The sequence below is a fragment of the Atractosteus spatula genome, chromosome 6 (genome assembly GCF_055471065.1).
Source record: "Atractosteus spatula isolate fAtrSpa1 chromosome 6, fAtrSpa1.hap1, whole genome shotgun sequence".
Classification (NCBI taxonomy): Eukaryota; Metazoa; Chordata; class Actinopteri; order Semionotiformes; family Lepisosteidae; genus Atractosteus; species Atractosteus spatula.
In genome coordinates, this window is record NC_142711.1 from 16,525,719 (window position 1) to 16,545,259 (window position 19,541).

At 49.5% G+C, this 19,541-nt stretch overlaps 2 protein-coding genes across 2 annotated transcripts; one reads left to right on the plus strand and one right to left on the minus strand.

The window, feature by feature from the left end:
* The first annotated feature begins 76 nt into the window (after nucleotides 1–76).
* Nucleotides 77–9,773, plus strand: aip (AHR interacting HSP90 co-chaperone). The gene is made up of 8 exons (XM_088918243.1): nucleotides 77–305; nucleotides 514–728; nucleotides 3,451–3,636; nucleotides 4,979–5,167; nucleotides 5,696–5,872; nucleotides 7,252–7,393; nucleotides 8,261–8,474; nucleotides 9,265–9,773. Exons 2-8 carry the CDS (start codon nucleotides 630–632, stop codon nucleotides 9,272–9,274), a joined length of 1,017 nt encoding a protein of 338 aa, XP_088774369.1. The 5' UTR covers nucleotides 77–305; nucleotides 514–629; the 3' UTR covers nucleotides 9,275–9,773.
* A 1,886-nt stretch (nucleotides 9,774–11,659) lies between these two features.
* cdk2ap2 (cyclin dependent kinase 2 associated protein 2) lies at nucleotides 11,660–17,933 on the minus strand. Its single transcript, XM_088919078.1, has 4 exons — nucleotides 17,355–17,933; nucleotides 14,749–14,849; nucleotides 12,503–12,635; nucleotides 11,660–11,878 (listed from the first exon to the last, which is right to left on the minus strand). The coding sequence occupies exons 1-4, from the start codon at nucleotides 17,407–17,409 to the stop codon at nucleotides 11,811–11,813; spliced, it is 357 nt and encodes a 118-aa protein (XP_088775204.1). The 5' UTR covers nucleotides 17,410–17,933; the 3' UTR covers nucleotides 11,660–11,810.
* Nucleotides 17,934–19,541: the final 1,608 nt, after the last annotated feature.

The following is a 19,541-nucleotide window of genomic DNA, read 5'->3' on the forward strand; positions in this document are numbered from 1 at the left end:
ACACAGAAAGGCACGAATAATCGATATACGAGTCTGTGCAGCTACTGGCTCGTCTGCCAATCGGTGTCCGCGTCATCAGAACAGAGCGACTCTGAGACGCTGACAGGAGCTCCAGACTGACACCAGCTCCAGGACACACTGAGGCACTGTCACCAGCAGCTCCAGGAAACACTGAGACACACTGATACTAGCTCCAGACTGACAGACTAACACAGACACACACTGAGACACCGAGACAAACTGACACCAGCTCCAGGACGCACTGAGATGTAGTAAAACACAGCCCTACTCTGACAGAGCAGTAGGTAGGTGTGGTGAGGAGATGCATTCTGTGGAGTATATTTTGTATCATTTTTAGGTCATGTTTTCATCCACCCATCAATTTTGTAATTGATTTGTTTTCATTTTATGTTCACATTTATACTGTAAATAGTGTCTTTATGGTAAGTAAATATTTGTCATCTCCAACACTGTTGATTCATATTTATAAGCTGTAGTATGTTGCTCGTACAGTATAGAGCTGTTTATACAACGGAGAGACTCGATCCGACACGATTCATCACGAGTCGATCAGAGAGACCCGACTGAAGCCGAGTGGAGCCGAGCTTTACCGAGTGAGAGTTGCAGTCATGGAGGAGCAGATAGCGAGGCTCAGTAAGGAGGGGATCCTGAAAAGGGTGATCAGCGGCGGTAAGGGAGAGCTGTCGGCCTTCCTCGACGGAACCAAGGTAGGAAGCGAGTCGTTTTGATGGAAGAGGCTGTTTGGACGTGTTTGAATCTTGGCTATCTTAGGTCCTGGTTGCAACACAGAAACCGGACTCCGTTTCTCAGCCGTGATACCGCCTTCACAGCTGAGCTGAATAACGTTGTGTGCTTTGTGTCTTCGTTTACATAAAATCCAACCTTTTAAATATTTTTATTTCACAATATTTCCCTGCTTTTTTGAGGCAAAGGGTTCCTAAGCCCTTGGGACGAGCTCTGTGCGTTGGTGGGATGTCGCTGACCGGATATGCTTTGTGTCAAACGTCCGGCTGTCTTGTTCACGCTTCTCGCCTTTTTATTGGTCCAGTCACCTGTCGGTCACGGATTCCCCGCACGTTTATTGGTCCGGGTCTCTGACACTGTTTTTCATTGGTTTATGTTCCTGTCCGTTTTGGCCTCTCCTGGGTTTGGTACTACCCAAAGCCAAACACTTGAAAAAAAAAACACGTATTTTTTTAGCATAAATTAAGTTATTAATCATTCATCCACCAAAAAAAAAAAGAAGAAATAAAAGCATCGATGTTGTTCCAGTGATTAAGTCACTTATTTTACAACAAGGCTTGTCTGGGCTTTTAGCAAAACGGTTTTCAGTACCAGAAGTATCAGTTTTACACTGTGCGATTACCTGGGGGAGGTGTTAAAACAATATACTGGGCCGTATTTTTTGTTGTACCGGATTTAACATATTACAATGCATGAGCTATTATTGGTCCTATCCCATGAGAACCCACTTTACCTGCACTGCTGATCTGGAGTAATAGCCTTCACCCAGTGAAGTGACACACAGCAGCCCCACTGCACACAGATCAGGGCAGCAGAGAGAAACTGCTGCACCAGGGGGGTTGTGGGCGATCTTTAGTCTGGAGTGGAGTTTATACAACACAGTGGGGGGGATGGAAATACAGATCTGTATAAAACACAGATGTATTAACCCCTCTCTCTCAGTGCAGTGTTAATGTACTGCAGTATCCAGTCAGTGTGTCTGTACTGTATTAACCCCTCTCTCTCAGTGCAGTGTTAATGTACTGGAGTGTCCAGTTAGTGTGTCTGTACTGTATTAACCCCTCTCCCTCAGTGCAGTGTTAATGTACTGGAGTGTCCAGTCAGTGTCTGTACTGTATTAACCCCTCTCCCTCAGTGCAGTGTTAATTGTGTTAACTACTGTCACTATGTGATCTCAAACAGCCCATCCTGAGGCAGCAGGCTGTCCCAGTCCTCAGGGGGGTAGCTGCGTGAGCCTACGTAGGCTGCAAATGAACAAGTAAAGGTGTATTCCATGCTGAAAAGATAAGGAAACACAACGTTTCGACTCCACAACCGACTCAGGGTGGGCTGTTCGAGATCACATAGGGACAAGACCCGAAGAAGGCTCCACAGCCGAAACGTTGTGTTTTCTTTCTTCTCTTTTCAGCATGGAAGACACCTTTACTTGTTCCTTTCTCTGTTCTGGAGTTGTGATCACTGTTGCCTCTAAGCTGCGCGGACGCGTGCCTTTTTTTAAGCTGCGGCGCAGCACAGTCAGAGGGACATTTTTTGTGCGGAAATAATTTTGACAGTGACTGTGAATGTTGGCATTTTCCCGTTAATGTTGACCTTCACGTGTATCTACGGTTGTGGCTCTAGTATTAACTTACTTCGTGTCTTTTACATAAGTTAACGCACTATATTATACTTTCACCCCTCTCTATGTGAGGCGTTGCGTAAAAAGACAATTGTATAATATTTGAGCCGTACTGAACCGCCACCTTGCCTGCATTAAGCGCAGATTGCGAACGCGGATTCAGTCTGATGAACATTATAAAAACAAAGTCTCGACACCGGCTGGAAGAGTTACATTTAGACATGCTCATGGGAATTAAGTCGTACCAAAACACTGGAGAGAATATTAATGTCGACGAGGAGTACACGCGATGGTTGTCGTTGAAAGACAGACGCCAGAAATGATAACTGAACAATATGGTTGTGTACCGCACGAGTTAGGTTTAACTTGCTGTTTTTTATAGTGATTAGTGAACTGTTGAACTTGACTGTCGAAGTTAAAGATATGCAGTGCGTGATTTGCATTATAGTTGCAATGTTGTGAATAAAAAAGTCCATGGTAAAACTGTTTGCATTAGCGTGCACAATACTAAGTACGTAAGTAAGCGGTTTATTGCAATTCACAACAATCAACTGTTGAACAAACATCAAAGGAAATATAGAAAAATAGACATTTGCACGGTGTAAATTGAATCTTCAAGAACTTCATCAAAGTTTTTTTTAGAATTCGGAAGGTGCGGTTCACGCATAATTAATGACATTACTGAACAGCAAACGATCAAAAATTCAGAAAATGTGCCAAAACAAACGGACCTTCAGGGGAGTCGTTAAATAACACAATTTTGCAATTAATTATCAGTCAGCCCAATAGGTAGTACTTGAAAACATCTCTTAATACTACATACTGTACTGCAGGCACTTTCTTTTAGTTAACTATTGCCAACTTTCACAAAATCAACAACAGATATACGTGTCATTATGCCCCTTGGGCCTTGCCTGGGGTCTTTTCGGTCGATCACCGAGTTCTCACCTGGGACCGGTTGAAGCCCTGGGCATCCTGCACTACAGCTTTTTAAGTCATCCGCCCAGCAGGAGAAAAACCTTCGAGGGAGCATTGGTGGTGATGTCCTGCCCGCTCCTGTCCTGCAGGTGGTGTTTCACTATCGCACAGCCCTCTCCTCCGATGGGACGGTGCTGGATGACTCTCGGACCATGGGGGGGCGCTGCAAGCCCATGGAGCTCATCCTGGGCAAGAAGTTCAAGCTGGCTGTGTGGGAGACGATCATCAGCACGATGAGGGAGGGCGAGATCGCCGAGTTCACCTGCGACACCAAGGTACCGGCGGTGTGATGAATCACTGCTGAGCCCCCGTGACCGTCAGCAGCACCAGCAGAGCCCGAAACTGCCGCGTGTCCCCCCATCACCTCGCACTCGAGGGTTACTCCTGAGCCCCTGTTCACGCCAGCGGCCAGTGCCTCTAGTTCTCTGAGGTCAGGAGGAATTACCGGCTCGTCGGTGGGCGTCACTCCTCTCTCACCACAGCCTTCAGACCACCCAGAACCACTCAGGAGCCTCATTGACTGGAGGGGTCTGGGCTCAGATATTGGGGTGTTCTAATCGAGTGGTATGGGGTCAGGTGTTGGGGTGCATCAGTGGAGCACCCCACTGATGCACCCCATCAGTCTCAGTGGAGGGGTACAGGGTTGGGTATTGGGTTGTCTCAGTGGAGAGGTATAGGGTCAGGTATTGGGGTGTTTCAGTGGAGAGTTGTGGGGTCAGGTATTGGGGTGTCTCAGTGGAGGGGTACAGGGTTGGGTATTGAGGTGTCTCAGTGGAGGGGTATGGGGTTGGGTATTGGGGTGTCTCAGTGGAGAGGTATAGGGTCGGGTATTGGGGTGTCTCAGTGGAGGGGTACAGGGTTGGATATTGGGTTGTCTCAGTGGAGAGGTATAGGGTCAGGTATTGGGGTGTCTCAGTGGAGGGGTATGGGGTCAGGTGTTGGGGTGGCTCAGGGGAGGGTTAGGGGAACGAGACTGAACTGGACGTGATGTGAATGAGCTTGCAGTGTCTTGTCTTCACTGTGTCCGCAATCAGTTCAGTTCAAGCTGCTTTATTGGCACGACCAATGAGTGAATCAGTGCTGCCAAAGCAAAACAAATACAATTAACATAAAATCTACAGACATTTACAATACAGACACATCATAAGATATTTACATATAAACATGGAGCATTATTGAGAGCCAGGCTCACTGGTCCTCAGGCTGTGACAGGAGATCACATACTGGGCTGCCTGTTCAACTGAGTTCCCTCCTCCCTCTCCCAGCAGGATTGAGACCTGTTGTTATTCTGGCAGGTGTGGAAGTGCTGGGATTAGATCAGTAAAGTTGGTGAAGAATGTTTCTCTAATCCCAGAGTATCTGTCACAGTGCAGTGGAAAGTGCACCTCTGTCTCTGTTTCTCCCCGCTGGCAGTGGGAGCACAGCCTGTCCTCTCTGGACAGCCAGGTCTGTCTGTGTCCAGTTTCTATGTCCAGCCTGTGGTCACTGAGCCTGTACTTCCTCAGGGTCTGTTTCTTTTCCCTCTTTCTTATCTTGGTCAGATATACGGCTAGTGTGTATTGTCTGTTTAGGGTTCTGTAGCATTCAAGTTTATGTTGTTTTTCTGTCTCTCTCCAGCACACAGCTGTGTACCCCCTGGTCTCTCAGTCGCTGAGGAACATCGCTGAAGGGAAGGACCCTCTGGAAGGCCAGAGGCACTGCTGTGGTGTTGCCCAGATCCATTCCCATCATTCCCTGGGGCATGCTGACCTTGACCGCCTGCAGAAGGAGCACCAGCCTCTTGTCTTCACTATAGAACTGCTGCAGGTCAGTCAGTGTGTCTGTATTAATACAGTACAGACACACTGGACACTCCAGTACATTAACACTGCACTGAGAGAGAGGGGTTAATACAGTCCAGACACACTGACTGGACACTCCAGTACATTAGCACTGCACTGAGAGAGAGCGGTTAATACAGTCCAGACACACTGACTGGACACTCCAGTACATTAACACTGCACTGAGAGAGAGGGGTTAATACAGTACAGACACACTGACTGGACACTACAGTACATTAACACTGCACTGAGAGAGAGGGGTTAATACAATACAGACACACTGACTGGACACTCCAGTACATTAACACTGTACTGAGAGAGAGGGGTTAATACAGCACAGACACACTGACTGGACACTCCAGTACATTAACACTGCACTGAGAGAGAGGGGTTAATACAGTACAGACACACTGACTGGACACTCCAGTACATTAACACTGCACTGAGAGAAAGGGGTTAACCACTGGAGTGTCCAGTCAGGTCTGGACTGTATTAACCCCTCTCTCTGTTTAAGGTTCTGCCCCCAGGCTCGTACAGACAGGACGCCTGGGCAATGTCCGATGAGGAGAAGTTGGCTGCTGTTCCTATTATACATGAGGAAGGGAATGAACTTTTCCGCCAGGGCCAGATCACAGCTGCTGTAGAGAAATACCACAATGCCATCGCCTGCCTGAAGAACCTGCAGATGAAGGTTATCATGATGTAATTAACAGATCTGTGAAGAAGAAAGAAAACCCCTCACCCAGAGCTGCTTCATACAGAGCCTTCTGATGCAAAAACTCCTTCTCTCGGAGCCCCCTGACTCGGAGCCCCCTGACTCGGAGCCCCCTCACTCGGAGCCCCCTGACTCGGAGCCCCCTCACTCGGAGCCCCCTGACACAGAGCCCCCTCACTCGGAGCCCCCTCACTCGGAGCCCCCTGACTCGGAGCCCCCTGACTCGGAGCCCCCTGACTCAGAGCCCCCTGACTCGGAGCCCCCTGACTCAGAGCCCCCTCACTCAGACCCCCTGACACAGACCCCCTTCTCTCAGAGCCCCCTGACACAGAGCCCCCTCACTCTTAGCCTGCTCACTTGAGCCCCCTGAAACAGACCACCTCACACAGAGCCCCCTGACTCGGAGCCCCCTGACTCGGAGCCCCCTGACTCAGACCCCCTGACACAGACCCCCTTCTCTCAGAGCCCCCTGACACAGAGCCCCCTCACTCTTAGCCTGCTCACTTGAGCCCCCTGAAACAGACCACCTCACACAGAGCCCCCTTACTCTAAGCCCGCTCACTCAGAGCCCCCTGACACAGAGCCCCCTGACACAGAGCATGTTTGTCTAATTCCAGAATATTTGTGCAGTACAAAGCCTCTGTCTCTATTTCTCCCCACTGGCAGTGGGAGCACAGCCTGCCAGTGTCGCTCAGTCTCTATGGCCAGGCTGTGGTCACGGAGCCTGTACTTCGTCAGCCTCTGTTTCTCCTTGCTGTTTCTTCTCCTGGTCAGATGTTCAGATAGTGTGTGTTGTGTGTTTGGTGTTCTGTAGCATTGCAGTTGGTTTTGTGTTTGTGTGTGTCCCAGTGGGTGAAGTAGTGTTTGTGTTGTGATTTGTAGCAGTGCTGTCCTGTGGCTGGCTGGTGGCAGCGAGCCTCAGGACCAGCTGCCTCAGAGGGCTCTTCTTTGGGATCAGCTCTTGACTCAGCGGGGTCTTGTGGTGATAGGAATTCTGGTCACTATTTCTCAGGTGTAACCAGTATTTGATTACTCTCTTCTGTATGTTTCTTAGAAATGTTTATTGGCCTAATTCGGCCCTGCACGGGCTGTTTGAGGTTTGTCTCTGCACATGGAGGATGTTTCTACATTTGTCTCATTTAGTGTAACCCAGCTCTGCAAGCAGACCAGCACTTCACTGCCGTATAGGGCAATGGGTTTGATCACACTTTCACATAATCGCAACCAAATTGTTCTGGGGGTGGTTGATGTTGTAGAGCCTACTTCTAGTGGCATAGATGGCCAGTGTGTCTTCCCCCCCCAGAGTCTGCACTGATATAAGAGTACTGTAACAGTGATCTCTCTGTGTCCACCAGGAGCGGCCGGGGGACCAGTCCTGGATCCGTCTGGACCACATGATCACCCCCCTCCTGCTGAACTACTGCCAGTGCCGGCTGCTGCAGGGGCAGTACTACGAGGTGCTGGAGCACTGCTCCTCCATACTGTACAAGTATGAAGGTACTGTAGCCCTGCGCCGGGCCGTGCTGTAGTACGCCCTCTAGTCTGGGTCTCTGACACTGGTGTGACCAGGCTGAGAGAAGACAAGGAGAAGAGACGCTGACCAAATACAGGCACAGTGACGTACTAAAGTGTCCTCTGTATTTACCCCTCTCTCTCAGTGCAGTGTTAATGTACTGGAGTGTCCAGTCAGTGTGTCTGTACTGTATTAACCCCTCTCTCTCAGTGCAGTGTTAATGTACTGGAGTGTCCAGTCAGTGTGTCTGGACTGTATTAACCCCTCTCTCTCAGTGCAGTGTTAATGTACTGGAGTGTCCAGTCAGTGTGTCTGGACTGTATTAACCCCTCTCTCTCAGTGCAGTGTTAATGTACTGGAGTGTCCAGTCAGTGTGTCTGGACTGTATTAACCCCTCTCTCTCAGTGCAGTGTTAATGTACTGGAGTGTCCAGTCAGTGTGTCTGTACTGTATTAACCCCTCTCTCTCAGTGCAGTGTTAATGTACTGGAGTGTCCAGTCAGTGTGTCTGGACTGTATTAACCCCTCTCTCTCAGTGCAGTGTTAATGTACTGGAGTGTCCAGTCAGTGTGTCTGGACTGTATTAACCCCTCTCTCTCAGTGCAGTGTTAATGTACTGGAGTGTCCAGTCAGTGTGTCTGTACTGTATTAACTCCTCTCTCTCAGTGCAGTGTTCATGTACTGTAGTGTCCAGTCAGTGTGTCTGGACTGTATTAACCCCTCTCTCTCAGTGCAGTGTTAATGTACTGGAGTGTCCAGTCAGTGTGTCTGTACTGTATTAACTCCTCTCTCTCAGTGCAGTGTTAATGTACTGGAGTGTCCAGTAAGTCATAGTGCCTCTCTCTCTTTCAGACAATGTCAAGGCGTACTTCAAGCGAGGGAAGGCTCATGCTGCGGTGTGGAATGAGAAGGAAGCCCGTTCGGACTTCGCCCAGGTGCTGAAGCTGGACCCCTCACTGGCGCCAGCTGTGAGCCGCGAGCTGCGGGACCTGGAGAGGAAGCTGAAGGAGAAGGAGAGAGAGGAGAAGGAGAAGTACCGCCGCATCTTCAGCCAGAGCACCGCCCTGTGAGTCACAGACAGAACAGGAGGGGGAGAGGGGCTGGAGTCTCTGATCTCTCAGTATCTCTGCCTCTTACTTCTGGCAGTGGGAGCACAGCCTGTCTTCTCTGGACAGCCAGGTCTGTCTGTGTCCAGTTTCTGTGTCCAGGCTGTGGTCTCTGAGCCTGTCCTCTCTGGGCAGCCAGGTCTGTCTGTGTCCAGTTTCTAGACAGGCTGTGGGCAGCTAGCCTGAGGAACCTTGAGTTGGCCTCTGTAATAAAAATCCACCCATCCGTTATCTAACCACATTGTCCAATCCAGTGTCACAGAGGAGCTAGAGCCTAGAAATGCCCCTGGGCACTAGGCAGGATACACCCTGGAAGGGACGCCAGTCTATCGCAGGTCACACAGAAACACACACTCACACCAGGGCCAGCTTTCCCAGAATGCAGTGAATCTACCAGTAGGTCTTTGGCCTTTAGGAGGAAACTTGAGTACCCAGAGGGACGTGAACGTAGGGATAACATACAAACTCCATGCAGATAGCTCCCCAGGAACCGAACCCAGGGCCTCAGTGCTGCGAGGCAACTATGCTAAGCACTGTACCACCTTCTAATAATAATCCAAATAAAAAAATAGAGCTGCAGTCCAGTTTGCTCTCCTGCCAGCAAAGCTCTTCAGCTTAAGATTGGAAGAAGGGAGCACAGATGTGGGGTGAAGGAATGGAGAGGCCAACAGGACGTTTGAATGAATTAAAAACCACTCTGCTCTTGTTCATGTTTTCTGAGAGCCCTCTGCTTGTCTGTGTGTTTCTCAGGGCCGAGTGAGAGCGCTCTCTTGCGACGTCAGGCCGGGCGAAGGAAGCGGATGTTTGTACTGGTGGCCACACCAGCGCTGCTGGCGAGGCCTAGCTGCGGCGAGTCTGGGTGAGCCTCCCTGTGTGAAGACGTCCCGGTCTCCCCTCATGTCCCGGTCCCGGCTGAGCCCTGACCGGACCGGAGAAGGCTCTGGACTCCCTGGCCCGGCCTGCTCCTTACGAGCTGCTGTCTTCGGCTTTCTCTCCGCTGGTGTGAGCCGAGAAGGCGCTCAGCCCAGAGCCGCGCCCGGAAGCACAGGGATGCCAGTCCCATCGCAGGGCATCTTCCTAAACTTGTATAGAAACATTTAAAAATATATATTTAACCCTTGTTTGTAATTCCTGTATTTGTACCAATATTATTTTGTTGCTGCGATATTCTGTTTATGAAGTGGACTGTCTTCAGTTGCCAAGCACTGTTGTATATAAACTCTGCACTGTATCGCAAATATTAAACCCATTTATCCACCTTTCTGACATCCGAGGCTCTGTAGTTTGAAACACCCCTCTGGACAGGCACCTCACTGATTCTCTACCTGTTTAACCCAAGGACACTGGCCTCCGCTCCTGTCTCTCCCAGGACCCCAGTGTCTCTGTGTCTTCAATCCAGGGACACTGGCCTCCGCTCCTGTCTCTCCCAGGACCCCAGTGTCTCTGTGTCTTCAATCCAGGGACACTGGCCTCCGCTCCTGTCTGTCCCGGGACCCCTGTGTCTCTGTGTCTTCAATCCAGGGACACTGGCTCACCTCCTGTCTGTCCCAGGACCCCACTGTCTCTCTGTCTTCAATCCAGGGACACTGGCTCACCTCCTGTCTGTCCCGGGACCCCAGTGTCTCTGTGTCTTCAATCCAGGGACACTGGCTCACCTCCTGTCTGTCCCAGGACCCCACTGTCTCTGTGTCTTCAATCCAGGGACACTGGCCTCCGCTCCTGTCTGTCCCAGGACCCCACTGTCTCTGTCTTCAATCCAGGGACACTGGCTCAGCTCCTGTCTGTCCTGGGACCCCACTGACTCTGCGTCATCAATCCAGGGACACTGGCTCGGCTCCTGTCTGTCCCAGGACCCCACTGTCTCTGTGTCTTTAATCCAGGGACACTGGCTCCGCTCCTGTCTGTGTCTTCAATCCAGAGACACTGGCTCAGCTCCTGTCTCTCCCAGGACCCCACTGTCTCTGTCTTCAATCCAGGGACACTGGCCTCCGCTCCTGTCTGTCCCGGGACCCCACTGTCTCTGTGTCTTCAATCCAGGGACACTGGCTCAGCTCCTGTCTGTCCCAGGACCCCACTGTCTCTGTGTCTTCAATCCAGGGACACTGGCCTCCGCTCCTGTCTCTCCCAGGACCCCACTGTCTCTGTCTTCAATCCAGGGACACTGGCTCGGCTCCTGTCTGTCCCGGGGCCCCACTGTCTCTGTGTCTTCAATCCAGGGACACTGGCTCACCTCCTGTCTGTCCTGGGACCCCAGTGTCTCTGTGTCTTCAATCCAGGGACACTGGCCTCCGCTCCCGTCTGTCCCAGGACCCCACTGTCTCGCTGTCCCAGAGATAAGAGGGCCTAGTGCCACAGGGAGAGCTGGGAATAAATGATCCAGTATCTGGAGACTCATGAAGTTAGAGCTGAGAAGACTGATAAACTGATCAGAATTTGTGCTGCAACTTCCCTCGCTGCAAGCAGTGCACAAACTCAAGAGTCACTTCAAACAGACAGATCTTCTCCCTCAGTTCCTGAGCTAACTGGCTCAATGGCTTTTGAAAAGGAAGAGCATGAGCAATCTTGTGGGTTTCTCTGCACTGCTGTCTGAACAGGAAGTCTCTACACCTGCTTGGCATTACGATGTTAGGCTGGCCTGTCTTGAAACAAGAGTACTCTCGGAAGGGTGGTAGGGGGGTGGAACAAGCTGTCCAGCCCCGATGTTGAAGCCAATACCCTGGTTTCTTTCAAGACGCAGCTGGATAAGATCCTAATGACCAAACAGGCTCGATAGGTCAGAAAGCCTCCTCTTACCTGTGACTCTTATGTTCAAAAGCATAAAAGAGTATATAAATCCTTACATTTACTCCAAGATTCCACTACTTGGAAGCCCAACACCAGGCACTCAGAACGGGCTGCGCCATGCCCGACACCAGCTGATCAGAAGAGCATTGTGGGAAACCCTTGCTGCTTAACATCCTTTCCATACACCGCCAGGTTCATGGATTCAGATCCCCACTCCAGAATCCGAGAAGCACCCAGGTCTCCCCCAGCATCACAAGAGCATTGGGTCACACTGGACTCAGTGTGCACACAGTCCCTGTTCTCCCGTCGGACACGAGGGCAAGACTCACCTCTCCAGTCACAGATATACAAAGAGACACTGTTTTCATTGCAAATCGATTTTATTTAACTTATTGAAAAAATTCAGTTTACAAAATGTGATTAGAAGTTGTAAAAGTAATGATCCATGAGAGAGGAGAGAGGAGGGAACTGAGCTCATGAGAGGGGGCTGGGGGGGGCGAGGGGGCCGGTCGTTATGTTCTGGCGTTTCTCTCTGTCTCAGCCAGGCACTCCCTCACCAGGGCGCGGGCGTGGATGATACCTGAGAGAGAGGCGCGAGTTAATCCAGGATGACAGAGCAGGAACAAAACACCTGTGTCAGTGTGGAGTCCAGCAGTGTGTGTGCAGTGTGTCAGTGTGGAGACCAGCAGTGTGTGTGTGTTTGTGTGTGTGTGTGTGTCGTCCAGCAGTGTGTGTGTGTGTGCAGTGCCAGTGTGGAGTCCAGCAGTGTGTGTGCAGTGTGTCAGTGTGGAGACCAGCAGTGTGTGTGCAGTGTGTCAGTGTGGAGTCCAGCAGTGTGTGTGTGTGTGTGTGTGTGTGCAGTGTGTCGTCCAGCAGTGTGTGTGTGTGTGCGCAGTGTGTCGTCCAGCAGTGTGTGTGTGTGTGTGTGTGTGTGTGTGTGTGTGTGTGTGTGTGGAGTCCAGCAGTGTGTGTACAGTGTGTCAGTGGAGACCAACAGTGTCTGTAAGGTGTGTGACTGTGTTAGTGCAGTGTGCTGTACATCAGTGTACCGTTACTGATACAAAATCCATACTTGTGTTGATCAGTGGGAAAACATCTGTGTAATAAAGTAGGGCAAGGGTTCCCAACTCCAGAACCCAGCAGGTTTTCCATGTTTCTTTAAGTCAAGAGAAACTGGCCAGCGTTCAGTATCCGAGTGCAGTACCTCGTTTCAGCCTCTCCATGGCGCTCTTGCTCCCAGCGTAGGTCGGTCTGATCTCTTTGCCCATCTCTTCGATTACAGACAAGAGGTCGGCATAGGTGGACTGAGAGCCCTGCGAGCCTGGAGCCTTCAAGGACTGCAAGAGAACCAGGAGCTCAGTTACAGAGAGAAACCAGCAGCATCATATCCTCACAATGGGAGCTCTGCTGTGGTTTAAACACTGGATGAGCCTGAAGTCCATGATGCACCAATTCACTTCACTCTGTGGTGTCTAGTTCATCAGTTTCAGATAACTGGAACGACGGGTGACCAGGGAAAGTGCCGGTCAGCCCTTAGACCACGCAGGCTCTCGCTGAAAACGCTGACCACCACTCCAGCTCAGTAAATCCCTGGTTTCGATCGAGGAACCCAGGCTTTCTGAGCCAATCTTACCCTTTTTGCTTAATGTGATCGTCAGACAAGTAAGATTGTAGGGTTTGCAATGAAGAGGAGTTTCCCAGCTGACTGCATCAAAGGGCATTAAGGGGCTCAGCTTTCCAAATTTAGTATAAAGCTGCAGAATTGCTCCCAACACCGCCCAGTGAGATTCACACCAAACAGCTGTGAATCTCAGTGAATGTGTTTGTGCAACAGCCTAACAGCCACAGGAACTCGAGAGTTTCTTGCTCTAGAGGGGGAGAGAGAGACCAGACTGACCACTTGTTGACTTGGCTACAATCTCCACACAAGCAACCAACTCAGTGAACCCTAAGACACCCTTTCAACTCCAGGAAATGGTAATAATTCCGTTTGAGCATCAGATGGGAAATAAGAGGATTAAATTGCTACAGTTTAAGTTATACAACAGCAAAATGTCCAAAGAAATAAAACTATTTTTTGTAATATTCGGTGTAGATAATGCAAAGCACAATTTGCCCTGATCTGTGATGAAATGATGGAAACAAACCCCTGTAGGTCTGGTTTAGACACGTTAGCCAAGTATGCAGCATCAGCATTTAACAGGCGTATCGGTCTGTAGTTTGGTGGAAAGTCTCATCACTTCAGGTTTTCCAGTCAGTAGGGACCCTAACCTGAGTGCCTAGAGACCCCTCATCTCCTTTCATTAGTGGGGACCCCATCTCTGTACCCTAACCTGCCCACCCAAGGATCCTAGTGACCCCTCATGTCCTTCCATCAGGGGGACCCCATATCTCTGTACTCTGACTGACTGACCAAGGATACCAGTGGCTGTCCATGAATAACACCCCTCATCTCTTGGAGAAAGCCCCCGGATCACAGTCTGACCCAGGTGGGGGTGGGTTAATGTCCGGCTCCAACACTGATGCCCAGAACAAGCACGAGATCTGATTCCTTAGAAAAGGACTGCCTCACATCCAGTATCTACTGGGGCTTGCAGGTAAAAGTTACCGGCCATTGTGAAACTAACGTGTTAAAGAGGTTTCAGAGGGGAGCATTGTCATTGTCAGTGTTCTCTGGCTACAGAGGAACAATGAGGGTTAATTCCACACTGAAATGTGAAACACCAGCTTGCTGTGCCGTGTTATAATACTTCTGGATTAACTGTGAAACCAGGGCTCAGGTCAGCCCAACTTGGAGTTAAAAAGTCACTGGACTCCCCAGGAACTCAGAGCACTCTAACCTTATCATCAGATAAAGAGAGCCCTACATTTTCCTTTATAAAGCCTTCAGGAAATGCATAACCTTTCCCCAGTAGTCTACCTCACAACTAGTCAACTAGACACAGACCTGCATGACGTCACTCACTGCTCCACTGAGAATGCTGCTGCTGGAGAGGCTATAAAAAAAGCTGCAAATTGTTGTTTTGTAAAGCGCTCACTATGTCAATGAATAAAGAAATCCAAAACAATGCATATTTGGATGTTAAAAAAATATAATTTCCAAACCGAAAATATAAGAAATACTAATCACAACTCTCTCTTTGTGAGTATGCAAGTGAGCTGTGGATCCCCAGAAACACTCAGTTCCTTCAGTTTGTTGTTTCTGAAACTAAGAACCGTGACTTGGGTCTGCAACTGTAGATTTGTTACCTAAATTTCAAACACTTCCACCCATCCTCCTAATGCCACCCAGGATATATGTAAATACTGTATATCACTGCAGAGTGCGTTCAGGCCTGTACCTGTGTGTATTCAGCACACAGACCATGGAGGTTAGGGCCCATCCTTGACATGGAGTATGTGTTACAGCTGAGTGAGAATCACAAGGTGTCTTGTGTTTCAGGACCGTACCTGCACGTAGCCCATGGATGGGGGACCGAAGTCATTGAAGAGAGGCCTGTAACTGGAGGAGGAACCAGGAAGAGAGGAGGATGGAGAGGAAACACTGGAACCTGAGAGAAATAAAGAGGGAGATTAATATAGTCCATCAACACTGCACTGAGAGAGAGGGGTTAATACAGTCCAGACACACTGACTGGACACTACAGGACATTAACACTGCACTGAGAGAGAGGGGTTAATACAGTCCAGACACACTGACTGGACACTACAGGACATTAACACTGCACTGAGAGAGAGGGGTTAATACAGTACAGACACACTGACTGGACACTACAGTACATTAACACTGCACTGAGAGAGAGGGGTTAATACAGTACAGACACACTGACTGGACACTCCAGTACATTAACACTGCACTGAGAGAGAGGGGTTAATACAGTCCAGACACACTGACTGGACACTCCAGTACATTAACACTGCACTGAGAGAAAGGGGTTAATACAGTACAGACACACTGACTGGACACTCCAGTACATTAACACTGCACTGAGAGAGAGAGGGGTTAATACAGTACAGACACACTGACTGGACACTCCAGTACATTAACACTGCACTGAGAGAGAGGGGTTAATACAGTACAGACACACTGACTGGACACTCCAGTACATTAACACTGCACTGAGAGAGAGGGGTTAATACAGTACAGACACACTGACTGGACACTCCAGTACATTAACACTGCACTGAGAGAGAGGGGCTAATACAGTACAGACACACTGACTGGACACTCCAGTACATTAACACTGCACTGAGAGAGAGGGGTTAATACAGTACAGACACACTGACTGGACACTCCAGTACATTAACACTGCACTGAGAGAGAGGGGTTAATACAGTACAGACACACTGACTGGACACTCCAGTACATTAACACTGCACTGAGAGAGAGGGGTTAATACAGTCCAGACACACTGACTGGACACTACAGGACATTAACACTGCACTGAGAGAGAGGGGTTAATACAGTACAGACACACTGACTGGACACTCCAGTACATTAACACTGCACTGAGAGAGAGGAGCTAATACAGTACAGACACACTGACTGGACACTACAGTACATTAACACTGCACTGAGAGAAAGGGGTTAATACAGTACAGACATACTGACTGGACACTCCAATACATTAACACTGCACTGAGAGAGAGGAGCTAATACAGTACAGACACACTGACTGGACACTCCAGTACATTAACACTGCACTGAGAGAGAGGGGTTAATACAGTCCAGACACACTGACTGGACACTCCAGTACATTAACACTGCACTGAGAGAGAGGGGTTAATACAGTCCAGACACACTGACTGGACACTACAGTACATTAACACTGCACTGAGAGAGAGGGGTTAATACAGTACAGACACACTGACTGGACACTCCAGTACATTAACACTGCACTGAGAGAGAGGGGTTAATACAGTCCAGACACACTGACTGGACACTCCAGTACATTAACACTGCACTGAGAGAGAGGGGTTAATACAGTACAGACACACTGACTGGACACTCCAGTACATTAACACTGCACTGAGAGAGAGGGGTTAATACAGTACAGACACACTGACTGGACACTCCAGTACATTAACACTGCACTGAGAGAGAGGGGCTAATACAGTACAGACACACTGACTGGACACTACAGGACATTAACACTGCACTGAGAGAGAGGGGTTAATACAGTCCAGACACACTGACTGGACACTACAGTACATTAACACTGCATTGAGAGAAAGGGGTTAATTCAGTACAGACACTGACTGGACACGCCAGTACATTAACACTGCACTGAGAGAGAGGGGTTAATACAGTACAGACACACTGACTGGACACTCCAGTACATTAACACTGCACTGAGAGAGAGGGGTTAATACAGTCCAGAGACACTGACTGGACACTCCAGTACATTAACACTGCACTGGGAGAGAGAGAGGGGTTAATACAGTACAGACACACTGAGAGATGAATTCAGACGCGCCAGTACCCCATGTTCAGATATAGTCAGCTCAGTTTGAGTAACACAGAGTGAAGTTTTTTCAGATTCCAGGTGAGCCAGAAAGGTACGCAGGCAGGGATTTTTCTCGGACCCTGAGAGACGATTATGTGTAGTTGTGCGATCAGTGGAGAAGAGGTGAACATATACAACAGCACCAGTGTTACAGGTTCTTGTGCGAGGAAAGGACCACGGTCCAGCTTTCTTCAGGCGACTGCACCAGGAAAGCAGGCTGGCTCACCCGCCGGGTCTGGCTCTGAGGGGAAACGAGATTCTAGTGACTGGACACCCCAGCACATTAGCAGCACGCTTCCGGATAGGAGATCACGTATCGCTTGGGAATGGACAATAAATACCGAACGCATCGTTGTCGGTTTAACCCAAACAGCTGTTGAGGGGCACGAACACAGCAGTGCGGGGCTGAGGGTAAGTGGGGTCTGGCGTGCAGAGTCTCACCCCGACTCTCAGAAGAACCTGAAGGCGGGCGTGTGGTCCCCGAGAGGGCAGCCTGTGCCCCGTTTCTCACTCTTACACGCAATCACACTGGCAGCGCGTCTCTCTCACCGGGGGGAGTGTGGTTGGTGCCGGAGGGAGCCGGGGCGATGGGCTTGTAGCTCATAGCGTCAGGTCGCTGCGCCGCTCGGACTTCCGCCGGTCTTCGCTGTCTGTCCACAGGCGAAACACGCCGATCTCCCACGGGGGACTCGGGCACGGAGGGCACGGAGACGGAGCAGAGGAGAGCAGAAGTCTGGGCTCAGGAGCGAAGTTTAATCCCGACCGGGAGGGAACGCGCTTTATGCGGACAGAGGCGGATCAATGGCGGATCTCGGCTTTTTAAAGCTGGTTTCAAACCGGGAAGCGCCGCCGAGTTGTGTTTCGGAGAAAAAGAAGGAAGAGAACCTGAGCTTTTCGATTTTGTTTTGGGTTTTTTTTTTTAAAGTCGTTTCTTTCAAAACTCCAGAGCGCTTCCCTTGTGTGCTATGTTTGTGGATTTGTATAGTTATGCAGCTCCCCGCTCTGTTGCAGAATGAAATTAAATAAAGCAGTAATAAAAAGCGGAGCAGAGCGATCGTCGGGAAACCAGCCGTCCACACCGGCCTGCCAGCGCTTCCTGTCCCGTCGTGCCCTGCACCGGGCTCTTCCCGGGGAGGCGTGGTCCGTTTGCAAAATAACGATGACGCGCAGAAGCAAAGAGCAGCGATTGGCTGACATATTCCCACCCCTCATGTTCCGCCCACATCGTCACTATCGCCACTGCAGTCCGTCCACTGCCAGGGCCAAACAAAGGAAAACTACAGTTCCCATGAGCGCGAGGTACACGGCGGTTTTCTTATAAACACGAGATGGGGTCGCAGAGCTCTATGGGAATGGTATTTTTTTAACTCCCGACCTTTCATTATTGAAGGCTTATTCTCTCTGCTCTTTAACTGCACCATTTAAAGAGACAACATTATTTTTTAAAATAAGCAACAACCATAAAATATATACTATATAAGTTTTATATAGATAAGATAAGATCACTTTATAGGCCATATACAATTTCTTGTATTAGGACTTTGACCTTTCACATACCCCAGCTTGCTCTCCATGAGACACCCAGACAGGGAGAGAAGCTTGGGGGTCAGAGCACATGGTCAGCCATTTATACAGCACCCCAGGAGCAGTTGGGGTGAAGGGCCTTGCTCAGGGGCCCAACAGAGTAGGATTCCTCTGCCAACCACGGGATTCAAACCGGCAACCTTCCAGCCTCAGAGCCACCGCACCACCCTTTATATAGATTATATAGATTAAATACAGCATAGGAACATACATGTATACGTTTACATGCTATACATATGTTTATGAATGAGAGGGTGTCATTCAGTTTAATCATTCTCAAGCGGCAATTTCAGCAGAAAGCAGTGCTGGTGTAAAGTTCCATGTAGCTGCCACCCCCACAAACATCACAAACCATGAAACCCTCCTCGTGCGTTAGTGCCGAGTTTGTGCTGTTTTTGTTTCCGGGATATAGCGGTTTAGGGGTGTGACGTCACTCAGCCCCAAAATGGCGCAGGAGAGCCGGACCGGTCTTATTCAGTTAGTGCTGCGTTTGTGCCGGTTTGTGCCGTTGAAAGTAACTTCCCAGCTGCTTTCCTTCCTGAGATATAGCGCCTTGTTTTTGGGGTGATCACATGACCACATACGGCAACTTTGACCGCTACTAACCCTGCCCGCGATGATTTCAGACACGATTTCACCTGGGAGGAATATGATGACTCAACAACAGCAGCCACACAGTATCTATTATTGAAGAGTCTGCATCACTAATGGAGCCAGAGCTGTCAGCCTCAAAGCTTTAAGTCTGTTCTTCTTGGGAGCAGGTAGAGCTGTGGAGTGTGTCCAAACAGCAGAGCCAGTGCCAGTGTCTACAGAGAGCTGGAACAGCTGCTGACACTCTCCCCTCAGCTCTTCGGACAATACTTTAGTGTTCACCTGCTGCTGTGTTGACCGGCATCTTTTTACCAGAGTTTGCGACCACACAAGTTGGTATTTGCAGTTCCTGGAGTATGCAGTTGTTGGAGATCATTAAGTTGGGAGGAAAAATAATACTTTTCAAAAAGAGTAAAAAACACATTTAACAGGTCTCTTTGCTAATTCCATCCACCTGGATGGATTTGCAGCCCTCATAGATATTCACTTACTGTAGGCCTTTGGTTTAACGTCCTGCCAGGCAGTGCGGAGGTCACCTTGTTTTGTTTATAACGTGTATCC